The sequence below is a fragment of the Lathyrus oleraceus genome, chromosome 6, assembly GCF_024323335.1.
Source record: "Lathyrus oleraceus cultivar Zhongwan6 chromosome 6, CAAS_Psat_ZW6_1.0, whole genome shotgun sequence".
NCBI classification, from domain to species: domain Eukaryota; kingdom Viridiplantae; phylum Streptophyta; class Magnoliopsida; order Fabales; family Fabaceae; genus Lathyrus; species Lathyrus oleraceus.
Window position 1 is genome coordinate 519,214,900 of NC_066584.1, and position 21,808 is coordinate 519,236,707.

General features: G+C 34.1%; 1 protein-coding gene across 1 annotated transcript; it reads left to right on the top strand.

Moving 5' to 3' along the window:
- The first annotated feature begins 15,053 nt into the window (after window positions 1–15,053).
- On the top strand, window positions 15,054–15,975 carry LOC127096581 (uncharacterized). Its single transcript, XM_051035127.1, has 2 exons — window positions 15,054–15,495; window positions 15,573–15,975. Exons 1-2 carry the CDS (start codon window positions 15,138–15,140, stop codon window positions 15,893–15,895), a joined length of 681 nt encoding a protein of 226 aa, XP_050891084.1. The 5' UTR covers window positions 15,054–15,137; the 3' UTR covers window positions 15,896–15,975.
- The last annotated feature ends 5,833 nt before the right edge of the window (window positions 15,976–21,808 follow it).

The window sequence follows — 21,808 nt, forward strand, 5'->3', positions numbered from 1 at the left end:
CAAAAAGGTCAAGAGACAGGTGTACCAAATTGGCGACTTGGTGATCAAGCGTATCATTCTACCACAAGGTGATCCCAGAGGCAAATGGACTCCCACATACGAAGGACCATTTGTAGTTAAGAAGGTATTCTCTGGTGGAGCCATGATACTTGCTACAATGGATGGCGAAGACTTCCCGCATCCCGTGAACGCAGACATAGTCAAAAAATACTACGCATAAAAGAGACCCGCTAGGTCGACGTATCTAGGCAAAAGTAAGGGCATCCCGGCGAACCAAAAGGGTTCGGGCAAAATTAGGGATAAACATATAAAAATGTACACCCGGCAAGTCGAAAACCTGACAAGGCGACTTGGGCAAGAAAGGGTATCCTGGTGGACTGAAAACCTGAAAAGGCGGTCCAGGCAAAAATTAGGGATTAAAGCGTATGACTATGTCCCGTTCTTAGACAGCTTCATCCAAGTTCAAGGGACTAAACAAGCCAATCACTTCCATCCGACAGCAAGGGATGAGATGCTTGAAGACATAATGACAGTAGTGGAATTAAAATCAATAGGACTTTTTTCTGCATAGCTTTCTCTTTGTTTTCCTGACAATTTCCTCTTACTAGGATTTCTGTCTCCCTGTACACGAATTGCCTGTTTATAGGCCCTCCTTCAAAATCAATACAATTGCTTTTGTTCTTACTTTCTCTGTTTTGTTTGCATAAACGTCCATTGATTTAATTTGAATTAATATATGCCTTTGAATATGATCGATGTTTACCAAAAATGCATGCATAAAATAGAAATAACAATTACTACAAAACTTCGGGATCGAGGAGAAGGTCTAACCACGCTTCTCAATGAATCCGTTGCTAATTCTATTCCCCGGCAAAGCCAGTCATTCCCCAGAAGAAATTGGCAACACTAGACAAATTGGTTATCTCTTCCACCCCCAGTCGGGCTTCTACTGAACATTTCTGCCATCAGACAGAAATCAAATACCCCCAGCTGAGAAAGGGCCATCAATACAAATATCTCCAACCAGAATATGGGGATTTATTTTCCCCTGGCAAAACATTTCAGACACATAATTCATTCATGCATCATTCCGCATCATATACATTACATCATTTCATAGCAGGCACATGCATACCCTGTTCGCAGGCATAAAACATCTCATGCATCATGACATGGCATGAAACTAACTCGATTTTTCAGGTTAATTATCCTCCTGATCACATCTGAGATTCAGGCACATTTTTCAGATAGAATCCAGATGAATATCCATTCTGACAAACGTTCTGACATCCTCCTAATGGTGGCATCTCCAAGCCTACCCCAGATGATCATTGCAAATACAACAACAAATATTATCAGATACAGCCTAACGTACGGTTCATTCTGATTCAGCCCAACACATGAGTCCTTCAACTCAGATACGATCTAACGTACGATCCATTCTGACTTTCAGCAACTCCAATACGGTCTAACGTACGACCCATTTGGACTCTCAAATCCTCAGATAGTGCCTAGCGTACGGTACATTCCGGGGTGTAGTCTAGCGTACGACTACTTTCTTCTTCAGATACAGCCTAACGTACGGCTCATTCTGCGACTCCAATACGGTCTAACGTACGACCCATTTGGATTTTCAAATCCTCAGATACGATCTAACGTACGATCCATTCTGACATTCAGCAACTCCAATACGGTCTAACGTACGACCCATTTGGACTCTCAAATCCTCAGATACTGCCTAGCGTACGGTACATTCCGGGGTGTAGTCTAGCGTACGACTACTTTCTTCTTCAGATACAGCCTAACGTACGGCTCATTCTGCGACTCCAATATGGTCTAACGTACGACCCATTTGGATTTTCAAATCCTCAGATACGATCTAACGTACGATCCATTCTGACTTTCAGCAACTCCAATACGGTCTAACGTACGACCCATTTGGACTCTCAAATCCTCAGATACTGCCTAGCGTACGGTACATTCCGGGGTGTAGTCTAGCGTACGACTACTTTCTTCTTCAGATACAGCCTAACGTACGGCTCATTCTGCAACTCCAACACGGTCTAGCGTACGACCCATTTGGATGTTCAGATCCTCAGATACAATCTAGCATGTGATCCATTCTGATCCCTTATCCCCAGCAGCGTATAACATACTCTGACTCCCCAGCGAAGTCGATAGCCTAATGGATAACTCACTATACGGTCTAGCGTATGACCCGGTACGACATCCATGTTTTCAGATATCGTCTAATGTACGACGAATTCTGAAACTCTCATCATCAAACTTCCCGGATGGCATCTTTAAGCCCATCTCCATCAGGAATAACTTCTGATTAACAAGTGTAAATTTTTTGGGCATTCTAGTGTTTAATATTCTTCCACCTCCAGACTACGAATGGCATACATACCATTCTAACTCTCTCGGTTCAAGAATATTAAACATGGGCAGCTGTCATACCCCAAAATTTGCCCGTTAATATTACAAGGCATTTTTAAGGCATCCCAACTTATTTTTCAAGGCATTGATCTCAAAAGAACAAAGACCCAGCACACAGATGGCCAAATCCAGAAAATGGCCCAAACTGGCTTGCTCGCTAGGCGAGCAAATCCTTCGCCTAGCGAACCCCTCGCTATACCGCTCGCCTAGCGAAGCTTGCGGATATCAGAAAATTCTGGGCTTCATTCTGAGCCCATTAGGTCACAAAAAGAGCATTATAAATAGCAGAGCTTCACTCAGGAAAAGGGGGGGAACAAAAACGAAACGAGGACGGGAGATAGAGAGAAGGCGCAGCAAACCCTGAAGGCTAACTCAGAGAGCAACCCTAAAAGAAACCCTGAAGGAAACTCATTCGCATCAAAGCCACCTCCGCCCAACTCAATCCGACTGGCCAAGTCAAGGTTGCGATTCGATTGCAAACAGGTTTGCGTTACTATTACCGCTTTATGTTCTTAATTTGCATGTGATATTATAATTGAATTCATAAACATATTTGAGGTTTTGCATGTGAATTTAAGTGTGCCGGAATATTGTGAATGCTGAACCATGTAATTATGTATTGGATGCCATAAGCCATGCAGCAGGTTGAGATCATACTGTTCTGAAATTCAAAACCCGCAGCCGCTCGCTAGCACATCGCTAAGCGAGCATGTAGCGAGTATTCGCTAGGCCTTCGCTAGGCGAGGCAGAGGCGAACGTGACAGTCGCTAATATTTTGGTTGTTCTGTTCTATGCTTATCTGATCTGTTCTATGTTAATCTTGCGCTATTTTGCCTGACATTCTTACTGCTGTGTTTCTTTTTACGGTGTAATCTTCGATTACACCCTGATTTGGTATCCTGACCTGTGTGCTGAATGTTGTCAAGGTTCACATATTCCCAGGAACAAGTAGCTTACTAGGTATTCCACTTTATTTGTGGGATACCCTTGTGGAGATTCATCCTAAATTACCTAGTTGATTGTAATGTGGAGATTCATCATAATTGTTTAATCGATTTTAATGTGGAAATTCACCTTAATTACCTAATTGACTACGACTATCTAATTAATTGTAAAACCTTGCCTTTAAATAAGTGATCTTGGACCTCTCTTGTTACCCTACGATTACGGTATTACGGTCATGTCCCGCGAATATGGGGATACACTTAGCAAAAACCCTTCGGTTAAATCATCATAGTCCCTCGAATGTTGCCCTTTGTCCCTCGATGACCCTTCGGTGTAGCCTACGGTTAAATGATGATGGTCCCTTCGAATGCTAAGGTATCCTCACAACTGTTGCCTTCAATGACCAATCGATGACCCTACGATGACCCTTTTACATCCAAAGGATAAAACTACTTACTTCTCAATAGTAAGGACAGTTTTACCCTCATAAGGATAGGAAATGCCCGTAAAGACCTTGGACAGGTATAACTCTTAGTTGCTTATTCACAACCTAAAATATTTTTCACACCCCACACCTTTCAAAACATCTTTTAGAAAATCACCACTTGGTATACATTCATACTAGAATCATTACCGAGTTATATTTTTCTAAACAACTTTCAAAACTAAACGAGATAACCACTTTGTATACATTCATACAAGAATCATTACAAAGTTGAATTCTCTTTTCAAAACATTTTCTAAACAATTCACAACCACTTTTTCCAGACAAACATAAGTGATCGAGCAATTAAGAGCCCATGGATAACCATGGATACAAAGGGTGCTAACACCTTCCCTTTGTATAATGTACCTCCCGAACCTAAAAATCTAAAGTAGGGTCTTTCCTGTTCTTTTCCGCCTTTCCTTGTTGGATAAAAGAAAAGTCGGTGGCGACTCTTGCTAACCGCGACATTTGCTTTCTAAAGCAAAAACACACAAAGTCAGTTCACCGTATGACAGCTACGAGTTCAAAAGCAAGTAAAGTAAAAGCACAAGAGACACAAGTAGTTATCCTGATTTCTCTTACAACTTAAGAGTAGTCCAGTCCCCTTGCACTTCCAACATATTTCCATTATAACCAAATCTGATTACAAATGCTCAAGCACATAAGCAAGAGACTTCCTTTCTCAAACACACAAGTATAAGACTTCCTTGCTCAGGCATACAAGCTCAAGACTTCCTTGCTCGGACACATAAGTATGAGACTTCCTTGGTCAAGCACACGAGCTCAATGCTTTCTTTCTTTAACACATGAGCTAAAGACTTTCTTGATCATACACACAAGTCTAAGACTTCCTTGCTCAAGCACACATGCAAGAGACTTTAAATGCTTAAGCATACAAGCAAGAGACTTCTGACTCTATAACAAATTGTTAAGAGATTTAGGTAAAAACTACACTTGATATACAACCAGAGGTGTAAACATAATACAACTTAGAAATACTTTAAGACTTAAGAACTTCTAAAAAATACACAAAGTTAAGATGTTCTAAGTCTTGTAAATTTGATAGAGTAGCTTCTGCTGACATCTATCCATAAGATATTGACATAAAGTAATTAAAACAGATCTAGAAAGTTTAGAGAATACCTCTTCTACATATTTTGAATCTGAGTCAGAACCAACTTCTGATTTTGAGTCTGAGAAAGTTGAAGCCACCAAAGCTAGATTGACTTCTTCTTTAATCTTGTCATCTTCATCTTCATCATCAAGTTCATCCCATATTGCCATGAAACTTTTCTTGAAATTTCTTTTGAAGTTGTTCTTTTGAAATATTTCCTTTTTGGATTTGGCTTTTTGAAGATATGGATAATCAACCATGAAATGATCAAGCTTCTGACACTTGAAGCAACCTTTTTGATCATCCTTGTTCTCACTGGAGCTTGTTCTTCTGCCAGAGAACCTCATGTTCTTGTTTAAAAGATATTGAAATATATTTATGATGAAATACATTTCATTATTATTAGAATCTTCATGAGAAGCTTCAACATGAGTGACTTCTTTATTCTATCAAGTCTGAGAAGATTTTTCAGACCTCTCAACAGATTTCAAAGCTAAAGACTTTGATTTCTTAGTTATTTATTTATCTCCATTGAGTTCTAACTCATGGCTTTGGAGATTACTTATTATAATTTCAAGACTGGTATTGTTCAGGTCTTTAGCTTCTTGAATAGATGTCACCTTAGGTTTATATCTGATAGGAAGACTCCTAAGAATATTCTTGACATGATTAGAGGTGGTGTAACTGTTGTTCAAAATTTGAAGCCTAAACACAAGAATTTGAAGCCTAAGAATATTCTTCACGCTTTCAAGCTACTCGAGTAAACTCTGTCATACATCAAACAACTGTTAAGTTCAAGACGAGTGCCTAAAAATCATGCTAGCACAGTTCATCAATCCTCCGAAAGGATCCTTTTGGCTAGTTATAACTGTAAATCTTGATAGAAATCTCCTTTTACAAACATCTATCACATCATACTTGGTTGAGTTTTCAGTGTTGAGGAACCAGAACCTCCAAAAACATCCTCAATAAGCTCATAGGTTGCAAAGAGTCAGCATTTGCATATCAAGATTATTCACATATCCTACATTAAAGCAAATTCAAATCATGCATAATCAAAATGTACGTCGCACTTATTTTGCATTGACCCAGGTCTCGTTGTTGATCCTATATCCCTTGACCTCAAGTACAACTCAATTGGCACCTATCAAAACCATTTTTTTCCATGAGGTTCATTTTCTTTTTGGATTATACGATGAATTTATGGATTATTCCTTTGTCTCTCTGATGTATTCCCATATCAAGTCTTTTGTTCTGATCCATTTCCAGAACCCTTTCTTTGTGCTATCTGAGGTATTTTCGGATATTCCTTGGTCTCTCTGATGTATTTCAAGGACCCCTTTTGTTATCTGATGTGTTTCCAGACATTTCCTTAAAAAATCTGATGCATTTCTAGAGTTTGTTTCTTTTTACTGTCTGATGAATTTCCAGAGTTTGTTTCTTTTTACTGTTTGATGAATTTCTGGAGGCGCCTTATCTCTATCTGAAGCATTTCTGAACATGCCTTATTTGTTTTGACGTATTTTTAGAACACCTTTTGTGTTATCTGAGGTATTTCCAGACATTCCTTGTAATTCTGATGCATTTACAAAGTTAATTTTTTTCCTCTAATTAATTTCCGCATTATTTATTTTGTTTCTCTGATGTATTTCCAGATTGAGTCTTGTGTTCTGATGTATTTCCAGAACCCCTTTTCTTTATGTTATCTGATGTATTTCCAAATATTCCTTTGTCTCTCTGGTGTATTCCCATATTGAGTCGTGTTGTCTGATGTATTTCCAGATATTCCTTCGTCTCTCTGATGTATTTCCATATTAATGTTGTTTTCTAAGGTATTTCTAGAACTTGTCTGATGTACTCCTAGATGTTTTCCTCATTATTTTTGAAATTTTGGCCAATTTTCTCAAGTACCTCAACCTCAAACTTTAAACTTTGCTCACTCCTAAGAGAAAACCCAAACTTAATTTTTTTTCATACACTCTAGGAACTATACTTCTACCTAACTCCAAAGAGAGGGTGGAAAGAAAATATCTTTCAAGTCATATGATTAAGAATATTAGGCCACATCACTGAAAAAAGAGGCTAAAGGTCAATATGGTTAGAAATGGATATATCTATTACTATATGATTATTTAAAAAGGCTCAAAGTTATAAACAAAAAACTACCTCAGTGTGTTTAGTAAAACTAAATGGACTTAATCGGAAATAGATCAAACCAGATATAATAATAATGCATGGATACACTCATAAAGAAAGAAATGTGAATAATTGAATTTATTTAGCTCAAACCTTACTAGATGAGGTATTTGTAGTTTGAGTACAAGTCTGTTGATTCTTTTCTCATTCATCACCTTCAAGTTGCTAGTTGCTATTGTAATTATCAAATTTCTTTTGGATCATTTGTTCAATGCTAAAGTGCTAAACTTGCAAATCTGAAGAAAAAAAATAGCTACAAACTTGTTTATTAAAGAAAACATATATCGTCCTGGAAGGGTTATGCTCAAATAGCTAATTCCTCTTATGGAAGGTATTGAATAAAAATAAAGTAAATTATGTAAAACAAAAAAACTGGTTAAAACCGATGGGTTACCTCCTATCGAGCGCTTCTTTTCCGTCATTAGCTTGACGTCCCATGCTTAAAACACGTTAGGTGCAAGGGATACACTCACGCCGGTCAAAGCTCTTGTTGTCATTCTTTTGCGAACCTTATTACCTCTTTCTTCCAATTGGTAGCATGTCTTTAGATCCTCCATATATGGTGTCCATTCATACACCTTAAAAACCACTTTTGTTTTGTTGAACTTCAAAACAAGTTCACCTGTCTCCACGTCTATTTTTTCCTTCCCGGTTGCCAAGAATGGGTGACTGAGAATAATGGACCCTCCTGAATCTCCTTTCATGTCAATCACCATAAAGTATGCAGGGAAGGTCAAACCATTGACATGAACTAAAAGTTCCTGCATAAACTTAGAAAACTTGGTAATTAATTCTAAAACCTCATGAAACGAGATACTTAACTGAAGTATTGTCAAAATTTCTTTAAGATTTTCAAACATTCACACCTCATCTTCATGTACTCGTTTCTTCTTAATGATGGGGTACAATGGTTTTATGTAATCCGATAATTATGGATTTGGATCACTTAAGACTTGCTTCTTTGTTCTCCTCCAAGGAGGGTTTTTATATATTAGTTTATCAATGGTGACTCCTTTTTCCTCTTGGTCACCTTGATTGCTATTATCCTCTTTTTCAATCATCACCTCTTCTTTCTCAATCACATCCTCCTTAACTATTTCAGCTTTACCCTTTTCGGTGATCACCCTAAAACATGTTTCTACAACCTTGCAAGATTCATTCTTAGGATTATCTATAATGTTACCTGTAAATCCTCCACTTAATATTGTCAAATCAACTATTTGTCTGGATAACTAACCAATCTGCATCTCCAAAAAATTTATAGACGCATCATGGTTTCTACTCATTGTTTCATGGTTCTTATTTACCTTATCAAAACTACTTTGAGTGACTTTAATGTAATTTTGCAAGGTCTCTTCCAACTGTGAATGTTTCCTTTGCAGTTAAGCTTGTTGCCATTGTTGCATACCTTGGTTGACATTTTCATTTTGATTATTGCTCCAACAAAAATTTGGGTGATCTTTTCAACCCGGATTGTAGGTGTTGGAATAAGGGTTCTTCTTCTTAATATCAAAGTTAGCAGGATCTACCAGTACAAATCCTCTCGAAACATGTCATTCATCGGTTCGTTCAATGTAATTCCCCATAGTTTGGGATGGTATAACTTCCATGGTGACTTCTTCTTCAGAGTCATGAGAAATCAGAGGTTGATCTTCAGCTAAGATACATTGATCTATATTTGCTTCCCTTTCCTGAGAGCACGTGCAGTTCTTTTAATTTCTGGATCAAACGGTGTCAATGTCGATCCTGAGTTGCGCACACACAAACATGAAATACCTCAGTAGCACCATGATTATTAAGAAAATAAAATAAAAATAAAAAGGACTAAAAATAAAATGTTACACAAACATCGTCTTGTTGAAATATCAACATTCCCTGACAACGGCGCCAAAAACTTGATGACTTCTCAACAAGTATATCGATAATGTCACAATAATAAAAAAGATCGAATCCATAGGGACTGCTTCTAACAAGACAAAATATGTGCAATGTATGAAAACTAGTAAATTGTGGGGAATGGTTTTATGTAATCCGATAATTATGGATTTAGATCACTCAAGACTTGCTTCTTTGTTCTCCTCCAAGGAGGGTTTTTATATATTAGTTTATCAATGGTGACTCCTTTTTCCTCTTGGTCACCTTGATTGCTATTATCCTCTTTTTCAATCCTCACCTCTTCTTTCTCAATCACATCCTCTTTAACTATTTCAGCTTTACCCTTTTCGGTGATCACCCTAAAACATGTTTCTACAACCTTGCATGATTCATTCTTAGGATTATCTATAATTTTACCTATAAATCCTCCACTTAATATTGCCAAATCAACTATTTGTCTGGATAATTAACCAATCTGCATCTCCAAATTTTTTATAGACGCATCATGGTTTCTACTCATTGTTTCATGGTTCTTATTTACCTTATCAAAACTACTTTGAGTGACTTTAATGTAATTTTGCAAGGTCTCTTCCAACTGTGAATGTTTCCTTTGCAGTTAAGCTTGTTGGCCTTATTGCACACCTTGGTTGACATTTTCATTTTGATTATTGCTCCAACAAAAATTTGGGTGATCTTTCCAACCCGGATTGTAGGTGTTGGAATAAGGGTTGTTCTTCTTAATATCAAAGTTAGCAGGATCTGCCAGTACAAACCCTCTCGAAACATGTCATTCATCGGTTCGTTTAATGTAATTCCCCATAGTTTGGGATGGTATAACTGCCATGGTGACTTCTTCTTCAGAGTCATGAGAAATCAGAGGTTGATCTTCAGCTAAGATACATTGAGCTATATTTGCTTCCCTTTCCTGAGAGCACGTGCAGTTCTTTTAATTTCTGGATCAAACGGTGTCAATGTCGATCCTGAGTTGCGCACACACAAACATGAAATACCTCAGTAGCACCATGATTATTAAGAAAATAAAATAAAAATAAAAAGGACTAAAAATAAAATGTTACACAAACATCGTCTTGTTGAAATATCAACATTCCCTGACAACGGCGCCAAAAACTTGATGACTTCTCAACAAGTATATCGATAATGTCACAATAATAAAAAAGATCGAATCCATATGGACTACTTCTAACAAGATAAAATGTGTGCAATGTATGAAAACTAGTAAATTGTGAGGGGGGGGGGTCGAGTTGCAATGCGAAAAGGAAATAAGATTTTAAACAAAATTACGAAAGCGATCATGTTGTGTTTAGAATCCTCTAATTCTTTATTGTTGATGTTTGATGCCTTATATGAATGATCTTATCACTATAATCCCACGACGAATTAACAAAACCGTTATAATTGATCCCTCACGAAATAACACACTAACTACTACTCGGAACTTTCTATCCCTAGTTTGCCAGCGTAAGCAGGGTTCGTCAGTGCACATAACATTAATTCTCTATGCCCAAAATCAACTTAAAAGAGTATCTCACATAAAAAGCATTCAGAACAATAAGCAATTGAATGGAATTGTAGACCAAAAGGTTCATACAAAGTCAAATCGACATATTACCCAACGATATTGAAAAAGGTTCACCATACACAACCTAACTTATATGCGCTTAACTACTCATAATTCAGATTACAATACCATAATTCATAGGTGAAAATAACATATGAATTCCCTTGTAGTAGTGGTCCCCAATGGCTTCAAATACCCTAAAATATCCTTTGATGCTCTCCAAATCGTGATTTACTCTCCAATTTTTGTAACCCTTATTAAAGTGCAAAAATACCCTTTAAAAAGGGCTCAGGATAGATCAGACGCATAAGAAAATATCCATAAAAAAGGTTCATCGCGCGCGTGATGACTTGCATCACGTGATATAGCTTTTATGGCCTTATCACGCGCGTGATGTTGTGTGATGGTGCATGTGATTTTTCCCGAAGCTACACTATTTTTGCTCCCCTTTTCACCCAAATTTCCACTAAGTCCACAATCTTTACACTTATCTATTTTTTCCTCATTCTTTGGTCTTTCTTCTTCACTTTAGCTCATCTTTCACTTATTTTGATCCGATTCTTCGACTAAATTCCCTTGAGAGTATATTTCCCCCTCTTTATCAAAATAAAAAAGACGAGTAAAATTGTATTGCAATAATTTAAATATGCAAACATGTTGGCAAGTAAACATTTAGAAAAAGAAAAAAAACACTCATTTTATTGATTGAAATTGCTAGAAATTTAAAGTATAAAAGGGAAATTGCGGAATTGAAATATTAGGGGAAACAGAAAATAAATCAAAAGATTGAATATTCTAAAATACATAGATGAGATCATTCATTATCATAAGCATCATTATCTCTTATGGAGATTTTCTTGATCCTTTCCATATCCTTAACTAAGTTTTGACACATTTTCAATACTTTGTCGATCTTGGTGTCTTCTATCTCTTCTGGATTTTCTTCTTCTTCCTTTATTGTTGGGCCATCCTGTATTTCTCTGTGTTTGATAAGAAATTTTATATCTCTAAGAGAAGTATATGTGATCTTATGGCTGGATGAGTCTTCAACTTCATCCATGGTATCAATATTGAAGGTTGTTAAGAGCTTGGTGATTATAGGTCCATAAGGGAGTTATGTTGAATGGTTCTCTTTGGAGTGAATCATGTGGTTAAAGATTCCTACTACCTAATTTGTTGGAATCTCTTAGATTAACATCCATATGAGTATGACATCTTCTCTAATAACATAATTATGGTCCTAGTTATAAGGTAATGAAAGATCCCAACCTTTGATTTTAAGTGGGTGGATTTGAAAGAGACTTTCCTTTTCTCTATATGATTGATAACAATATTATTTAGGGTTATTGAATATTTGAAGTTTTTAAATTCTATGGGTCTATCATGGGTGTAGAATTTTCCTACAAAAGGTAGCTCAAAGATTCTTCCAAAATGATCCTTGTGGATATCTATTTCTAGTCCCCTTACGGATGTTCTTGGTGAGGTTCGTACAAGTCTTATCTTTAAATAGAATTGTCTTACAAGATGTAATAATGATCTATTTGGTACCTATGTAAAAAAATCTTTCAGAAAGACTTAACAAATTTAATGATATGGTTTATGACTTTTTAAGCCCTAAGATCATCTTTTTTTTTGTTTTCTATTTATTAACCCAACGGTAAACACATCCCTTCTCGGTGCTTCTCTAGGTTTTTGGCTTGTGGAAGCCATGATGATGCTTAGGACAAGAGAACTCACACAAGAAAGATGATAGAAGAGATGAATTTTGCGATGCAAGAAATACTGATAGAGCATGCCTATTTATAGTGCATCATTTAAGATTTTGATTGCGTATTTCTGCCAAGCAATCAATCAATCTAAATTGAATGTGTCAATCGATCGACTAATTTTCCCAATCGATTAGGGTCATTAGCCCAAAATATATTCAAGTCCAAAATGACGGGATTTTTCAATTTATAATAATGTTTAGTTTTTGAAATAAAAAAATCATATAAATAATAACTATCAAATATATTATTGAAAAACTCACCCAATTTAAGCTTATGATTAAAAATTACTAACTCAATAACTAATTATTAATATATTAATTAGTTAAAAAAACTACTCCACCAAACATGCTATCAAACTTAATCTCGAGCATTAGTTTCAAAAGTAAACATAGAGTTTCCCAATCGATTATGGTCATTAGCCCAAAATGTATTCAAGTCCAAAATGATAGGACTTTCCAACTTATAATAATGTTTAATTTTTGAAATTAAAAAAAAAACATAAATAATAGCTACCAAATATATTATTGAAAAACTCACCTAATTTAAGCCTATGATTGAAAATTACTAACTCAACAACTAATTATTAATATATTAATTAGTTAAAAATACTACTCCATCAAACATGCTATCAAACTTAATCTCGAGCATTAGTTCCAAAAGTAAACCGAGTTTCCCAATCAATTAGGATCATTAGTCCAAAATGTATTCAAGTCCAAAATGATGAGATTTTGCAATATATAATAATGTTTAATTTTTGAAATAAATAAAAAACCATATAAATAATAACTACCAAATATGTTATTGAAAAACTCACGTATTCCAATTGATTAAGGTCATTAGCCCAAAATATATTCAAGTCCAAAATGATGGAATTTTCCAATTATTTAATTTTTGAAATAAAAAAACTCATATAAATAATAACTACCAAATATAATATTGGAAAACGCACCTAATTTAAACTTATGACTGAAAATTACTAACTCAACAACTAATTATTAATATATTAATTAGTTAAAAAAACTACTCCACCAAACTATCAAACTTAATCTCGAGCATTAGTTCCACACGTAAACATAGAGTTTTCCAATAGATTAAAGTCATTAGCTCAAAATGTATTCAAGTCCAAAATGATAGAATTTTTCAATTATTTAATTTTTGAAATAAAAAAAAAAAATATAATAATAACTACTAAATATATTATTGGAAAACTTACCTAATTTAAACTTATAGTTGAAAATTACTAACTTAACAACTAATTATTAATATATTAATTAGTTAAAAAAAACTATTCCACCAAGCATGCTATCAAACTTAATCTCGAGCATTAGTTCCAACGTAAGCATATAGTTTCCCAATTGAGTTCGGTCATTAGCCCAAAATATATTCAAATAAAAAATGATGGGATTTTCCAATTATTATAATGTTTAATTTTTGAAATTAAAAAAAATATATAAATAATAACTACCAAATATATTATTCGAAAACTCACCTAATTTAAACTTATAATTATTAATATATTAATTAGTTAAAAAAAACTAATCCACCAAGCATGCTATCAAACCAATGTTTTAAAAATCGGACCGAATCGCCCAGTTCAACTGGTTGGACTAAGAACTGAAGATGAATCTGGTTGGGTCAACCTTTCAAAATTTCTAGTGGATCAAAACCGGAGTAATACTAAAAAAATCGAATTAAATCATCCAAAACTATTCGAATCAAAGAACCGGAGTTGGTTTTGTAAAACCGTCTGGTTCAAAAAAGTTCATCAAATTAACAACTTTTTAAATTTTTTAATATGTCAATATCAAAACTAACATACATTCTCAATCACAAAAAAATAATTCGTATTTTTTACAATCATACAAACTTTTAAGTTTTGTCACTTCATTATAGTTTTTCTTTCAACCACACTCCATCATCATCACGCCGTGTATTTCAAACATAATCACGATATTCAACTCAATATTGATTGTCTTTCAAGTCAATATTATTAGTTGTTGTCAATTAAGATTTATTCGTGGTATTTCAATTCAAATTCGTTTTTTTAGTGTTTAATGAAATATATTATATTATTTATTTTTGATATTTTATCTCATTTAATTTTGGTGTACTTAATTGTTTGAACTTCATTTTATTTTATTTATTATATTCTATTATTTTAATTTTGATTTGAATTAATTTAACTTTATTTATTATAATTTTTTAATTTAGTTAAATTATTTTTAAATGAATGTTAAAATGAAATGTAGAACTATGTTATATTATTATATGTATTATATTGTATTAAATTAATAATAAATTTTTAAAATATTTATTTTATTAAATTGTGAATATATAATTATATATAACATATTTATGAAATTTATTTTTATATTATTATTTTATTTAATAAACAGTTCGACCATTAATCAAAAACATTAAACTTAAATAATAAATTTTACTAGTTTCTATCTCTAATCCAATTTTTAAAACATTGTATCAAATTTAATATTTAGTTAAAAAAACTACTCCGCGTACATTGAAATTACATTACACTAGTCCAAAATAAGAAAAGGCTCCCACCCACTAAATGCGAGTCATTGTCCAACCAATCAAAGCAAGACACGTAGCATATTGTTTATATCGAAAATTATTAACTATTTTATTTTTATTTATTTTTTGTATGTGGAGAATATCGAAAAATATGATTAGATCCAACAACATAGAGTTGTGAAACATAACATTGTGGGTACGATGTCGTCGGATTTCACACTCGAATCATTCACAGTGGAAACCAGCGACGGCGTCAAACTCCGTACGAGGTTGTTCAAACCCGGTCCAAACATAAACATCAAAGACGAAAACTTTGCGGTTGTTCTCGTCCACCCATACTCCGTTTTGGGCGGCTCACAAGGTCTCCTCAAAGGCATCGCTTCTGGGTTAGCTCTGAATGGTTACACCGCCGTCACTTTCGACATGAGAGGCGTCGGAAAGTCCACCGGAAGAGCATCCCTCACCGGATTCGCAGAAGTTAAGGATGTTGTCTCTGTCTCCAATTGGGTCTCTCACTCTCTCTCCATTCCCAAAATCCTTCTCATCGGTTCTTCCGCCGGTAACTTTCACTTTTAATTCTAAACCCTAATTTCATGAAATTGAAAAAAAATTGATGTGTTTTGTTGTTGATGATAGGTGCTCCTATTGCTGGTTCTGCTGTTGATAAGATCGAAGAAGTGATTGGATATGTGAGTATTGGTTATCCATTTGGGATCACTGCTTCGATTCTTTTTGGGAGGCACCATAAAGGAATACTGCAATCTGTAAAACCCAAATTGTTCATTATGGGGACACAAGATGGGTTTACTAGTGTGAAACAGCTGGAGAACAAGGTTAAATCTGCGGCTGGGAGAGTTGAAACGCATCTGATTGATGGGGTTGGGCATTTTCAAATGGAAGGGCCTGATTATGATGCTTATATGGTGGATTTGATAGTTAACTTTATTCAATCATTGTGATTGTAATTTGTAACTATAAACAAATGACTTATTCATGAGTGTGAATTGTGTTTGAATACTAAGATTAGTTGTGTACATAATCTGGCTGTTGAATCTGCATAATTCTAGGTTTAATTACTTTAATAATGATGTTGATGGATTTAGAAAATTGAGGGATGCTGGGAATAGGTTATGAATCAAAGTTTTCATCTTTTGTTTTTTGGTATCTTTGTTTGTTTTGAAACTTTAATTTTGAGTTTGGCTCTGCGTGCAGGTTCTCTTGGTAGCTCTGTCACTAAATGTGAATGGTAATTTGAATTTCTTGCATTTTCAATTTGTTTCGTTCGATCATTTAAGCTCCGGAAAACAAAAACCCCTCCAATTTAAATAGGATATTATTTTTTTAATATATACGCTGACTCAACTTTTTGACAATTATTTTGCTGTCGTGCCACCTCATCAGTAGTTAACGTTTTTTCTCATAATTTAACAGAAAGGATTAAGTTGGCTAACATAACCGTTCTTAATGGACTAAAATGTAACGTTTATTAAATAAGGGACTAAAGTGAAATGTAAATTTAAGTTGGAGGACTTCAAACACTAATTAAGTCTAAATTATTCTACATTCTTCACCAAAAAGAATTCTACATAGTAAAGCTATATACATGTGCCCCACTATAATTGTGCAACATTTTTAATAATGTTAGAGGAGTATAGTCATGATATAGGAACCATAAGACAAAGTCCATTGTCACCACCTCTCCATGTCAATGGTATAATGAACTTTGACAATGATTATTCTCCCATGTATAGTCATATTAGAGAATTTGTAACCAACATTTTTAGTAATGTTATAGGAGTATAGTCATATTATAAATGTGATAGTATCATTGTAACCAACTAACTTATAATCCTTGTCTTATGTGAACCATAAGATAAAGTCCATTGTACCATTGATATGATAAAGAATTTGTTTGCATACTCAAGATGAGTCTTGAGATGAGTAATAGTTGAATTCTCCATGTGATGATTAATGATGCAAATAACATATAGAATGTTAGGTATTAAACATGTTTGTGATACCGTAAACTCTCAATTAAACTCTTGAAATTTGTAGCATCCATATTTTGATAAACTTAAATCTACATTATACTGATGTACTAGAATTATTTATATGGGACCCATCTCCTCTATGTATCTTTGTTTGGAAATGAAGATTTCTTCTTCCTTATGTTTTACCTCTATACCAAAATGATATGAATTTATCTTAATATCAGTCATGCCAAACTCCTTTATAATATTTTTCTTTGATTCTTCAAACATATTTGGATCAATCCTATGAAGATTAAGTCATCCACATATATGCATATAATCAAGATATCCCCATTTTTAATCTTGACATACATGACATGTTCGTGAGAAAACTTCGTGAAATTATTTGCTTTGAAGTAGTTATCGATTCAACTTTACCATGATCTTGATGTCTGCTTTAACCCATAAAATTGTTGGTGTTAACCCTAGAGGCAAATATTTTTATTAGAACTTGGTATTTGTATCAAATTATATGTTCATAATAATTAGGCATTTTTTTATTATGTTTGTTTTTCTAAAGTAATAAAGTCCCTAAAATAGTTAGTCTGTTTGATAAAACATTAAGTGTGACTTAATCGTTAGACCCTGTTAAACATAATAACGTTATTCTTAAAGTATTCATAGTCAAGATTTATTGTAAAGTGGGATAACATCAAAACATTGAGATTATTATATGAATAGACTAATGATCACATCTCACGGGTCATGCATAAAGAGTTATTAACTCTATATGATTGATCCGCAATGAGAATGCTACATAGAATGTTATGCAAGTCTCATAAATTATTCTCATGGTGATATTGGTGTATACCACATTTCGACCTAAAACCACTACGAACCATAAATGAGGAGTCGAGTACTTTATTGTCATTCAAACATTGTTCGTAATAGGATTACCATAACTATGATTGATGAGTATATCATGAATCATATTGAAGTACATGAGTGATTTAGATGTAATTTTTCCATAATGCATAATAGGATAACTGTCTAAGGGTCAAACATTATACTGAACAAAGGTGACATAGTTTATGCTTTGTGTAAATATGGTTAATAAGAGATAAAATAAATGGTTAATAGCTATGTTCCTCTTTGCTATTTGAGCGGTTTTGAAATTTAAAGTTTAAATTCCCCTATAACTTTTAAAGATTCAAGTTTTTGTCCCTCGTTAAACTCATTCATTAAAATAAATGATGTGGCATTGTCATGTGGCTATTTTTAAAAGATTTTTTTTCAAAAAAGATTTTTTTTGAAAAAATATTTTTTAAATGTGTTTAAATGAATAAGAGAGAGAGAGAAGAACAATTTAAAATCGAATTTTGGCGTGAAAAATAGTGAAGAGGTGCCCTTTTTATATAGGAGAGAATGTAGTTAAAAAAGGAAAATTATTCATGGTTTTTTTTAATGCTCATAATCGATTATGCCATAGGTATAACTGATTATGTAGTGTAAAAATGGAAAGTTCTCATATTGTGCAATTATCAATCGACTATCAACCCTAGAAATTAATTATGAGGCATTAAAAGTTAGATAATCGACTAGATATAATGGATAATCTATTATTCAGTATAATTTTCACTCATAATTGATTATCTGGTCTTGAAATCAACTAGCTATATGCGAAAAATATTTTCTGGTGATTTTATCAAAAATAGAGGATCCTCAAAAACATATTGTGAGTGTTGAGATTCCCCTTATTAACATATGAGTTACTCTAACACTTTATAATACTTTGATCACTCAAACATTATGTTAAGCGCACGATTAGCCAAACAAACTTTTACACTCCCTCTCTTTCACAACTTTGAAGCTTAAATATTCTTGCTACATTATCTTTGACTTAAACACTTTATTGGATTCTTATTTTTTTTCTCCTTGATGAGGCTTGAGATAACTTCAGGATGATCAAAACCATTCAGGATAGCTAGAGAGATATCACTAGGGATCAACAGGATCAAGCAAATGATCAACAAGCATGACTCCGTCGAACATCGAAGTCAACATAAAAGCCATTTTGATCATTCAAAGGATCAAGGCACCATTGTTGCAATATCCGCAAGCACGTAGATCCAAATAATAGAAACTTGAACAATAACAATTGTGGCAACTTACTTTGCCACAACAGTCTGAGACGGAAAACACATATATAGAGACCTCATAGAAGTGCACGACAAGCTGAGATGAAAACTAGATTGCTACAAATTCTATATGTTAATCCTTTCACTAAATTATATGAGTTGTCTGGAACTCTTGGTGCAACCGAAGAAGAAGAAGATGTAATGTTTATAAGATTATTTTCTCACTCATTTATTGGTAAATCAAAAGAATGGTATTTGGATCAACCAACACATGGGATAACCAGTTGGAACACACGTGAGGAAAATTTTCTAAACCGGTTTTTCCCATATAATAAGTTTGTGAAAGTAAAAACTAACATAGATGTGTTTCCCAAGGAGCATCATAGACTTTATGTGAAGCCTGAGAGTGATACGAATCCATGCTACGAATATGTTTGAACCATGGTTTTGACGACCTACAAATAGACATATTTTGAAATGGATTGCAATAACATCCAAAGTTGCTGTTAGATGCTACCACTAGTGATTCACTCATATGTGAAGTGTTGAAGGTGCATTTGCAATCATTGAGAGAACTGACAAAGTGACCATCAAGGACAATATAACATATGTCCAACCCAAAAGAATAATGACATCATAAAACTAAACACTAATGACTCAATTTTGGCACAAAATAAGTTATTAACTCAAGTAGTGGATGATCTTGAAAAACAATTATCCAAGCTACCTCAACAAATTAAAGAGATGAATGAAATGCCTAAGCATAGGTAGATTGCGTATAATAAATTATACAACAAATATCATTAGATTGGCTTTTTTTCCACCAACCGAAGAAGAAGTCAACAACGATCAACAGAGGCAAGGATAGTACCAGAATAACAAATTTCACCGCAAAATTAATTACAACCAAGGGTAGAGATCAAAAGCAGGCTCGTCCAATCACAACCATATTAGAATTACACTTAAACTCCTCCTCAACAAGATAAGCTATTAAAATTGGAGGACACATTGAACTAGTTTATGAAGTTGTTGATGGCTAATCAAAAGAATACAAATGATTTTATCAAGAATTTGGAAACATAAATTAGTCAGTTAGCAAAATAAATATATGATCAACCATATGGAACTTTCAACAAAAATACGCAAGCCAACCCCAAGGAACATTGTAATGTTATTGATAAGGTTAAAGTTGAAAACAATGTTGTTGAAAAATGCCAGGTAATAGAAGAACAAAAGAAAGTTGCAATGTTGTCATTCAATAAGACCTACCTGGAAAGGAAGAACATCCATGTGAAATTGTATTACTTATCACTATAGCTGATGTAAAGGTTAGCAGTGCACTCATTGACTTAAGTGTCACTGTAAACATGATATCATTATCAGTGGCACATAAAATTGGTGATTTCAAGTTATAACGAATAATGATGTTATTATAATACTAGGATAAGTAGGGGATTGCCTAGCGAAGCAAATACAATCACCTCTCTAAGCCAAACAAGAGCTCACTCAGCTAGATGTAGAGCAACACAAACATGAATAGCCTTTCTAGGTGAAATAATTAGTTTGTTGGATAAGATCAGGCAAGATAAAATGATTCAATCTTTTCTTTAAGACCGAGTTACTTCCTATTGAAGCAAAGGGTTTCTCTCTAGGTGAAGATGACAATCTCTCATATCAATGCAAGGTGGTTTGAGAGATTCATTACAAGTTAAGTAACTTTAAGGTGAAGGAAGACTAACTCGCTAGGAGAAAACAGGGCATCACTTAGTGAAGCAAGGTGGAAAAGCCCACTTCGATGAGCTGAGAATCAACTTGTGGTACAAAAAAAAAAGTTCGTCGGGCGAGCTAAAGGTCTCACTAAGCGAGACTATTGGTACATACTTGTAAAAATAACAATTTGAACCATTGAAAAAATGGACTTTTGGCATAGGACTTGTACTAAATTCTTACCAGAAATACATCAACACAACAAGGTAGAAAGGGAGAGAGAACAAGATTGAAGACGAAACTTTATCCGAGAAATCGATAAAAATTCTATTCAAATTTTTTCTTCTAGATCATCATTGTACAACTACTATGAGTAAGAGTATATGACTTCTCTTTTGTTTGGGTTAGATATAGTCATATGAATATTCATGTGTTGATCAAATTCATGGTAGTTTATGTAATTCTAATCATGCTTTATTATTGATGATCATCTTCATGCTTAATGTTTGTTTAGAGTAGATAACTAGAACATGTTTACATCATTTTTATATGATATTTAGAATTTTCATTATTAGATCAAAGATTTTCAACTGCTAGATGCTAAACTCTAGAGATAAATTCAGGTTTAGCATATGCGTATACTATTGAATCTTAATGATATTGTATTGGTTAATAGGCTCAGAGATCGTCTATTAGGTAATACGATTGATTTCAGGTTGTTGATTTAGAGATAAACAACAAACACAAAGTGATGTCTCGTAATAGTAATTGTTGATTAGAAATGAATATTAGTGATCATGATAGATAGGAATCATCTGATTCAGGAAACCATGATGTAGATGTGGAAGGCAAATCATTGGCAACAAAGGTGTTTGGAGGATTTGGAAAAGGTGCAACATGCCTTGAGGGTGGTAGATGCCTAGTCCACACACTTTCACCACAAGGATTAAAGTAACCCTTCTATGGAGTTTGATTAAAAGAGTTTCCATTAAGACTGATGGTTGGAATTGTTGATTGAACATGTGTTAGCATCTTATGGTTGAATGACCAAACGTTA

What these genes read in the sequence shown, in the direction of transcription:
- LOC127096581 (XM_051035127.1), top strand. Translation starts at nt 15,138, where the DNA reads ATGTCGTCGGATTTCACACTCGAATCATTCACAGTGGAAACCAGCGAC. An exon ending in TCTCATCGGTTCTTCCGCCG is followed by an intron (nt 15,496 to 15,572) that starts GTAACTTTCACT and finishes TGTTGATGATAG; the next exon opens with GTGCTCCTATTGCTGGTTCT.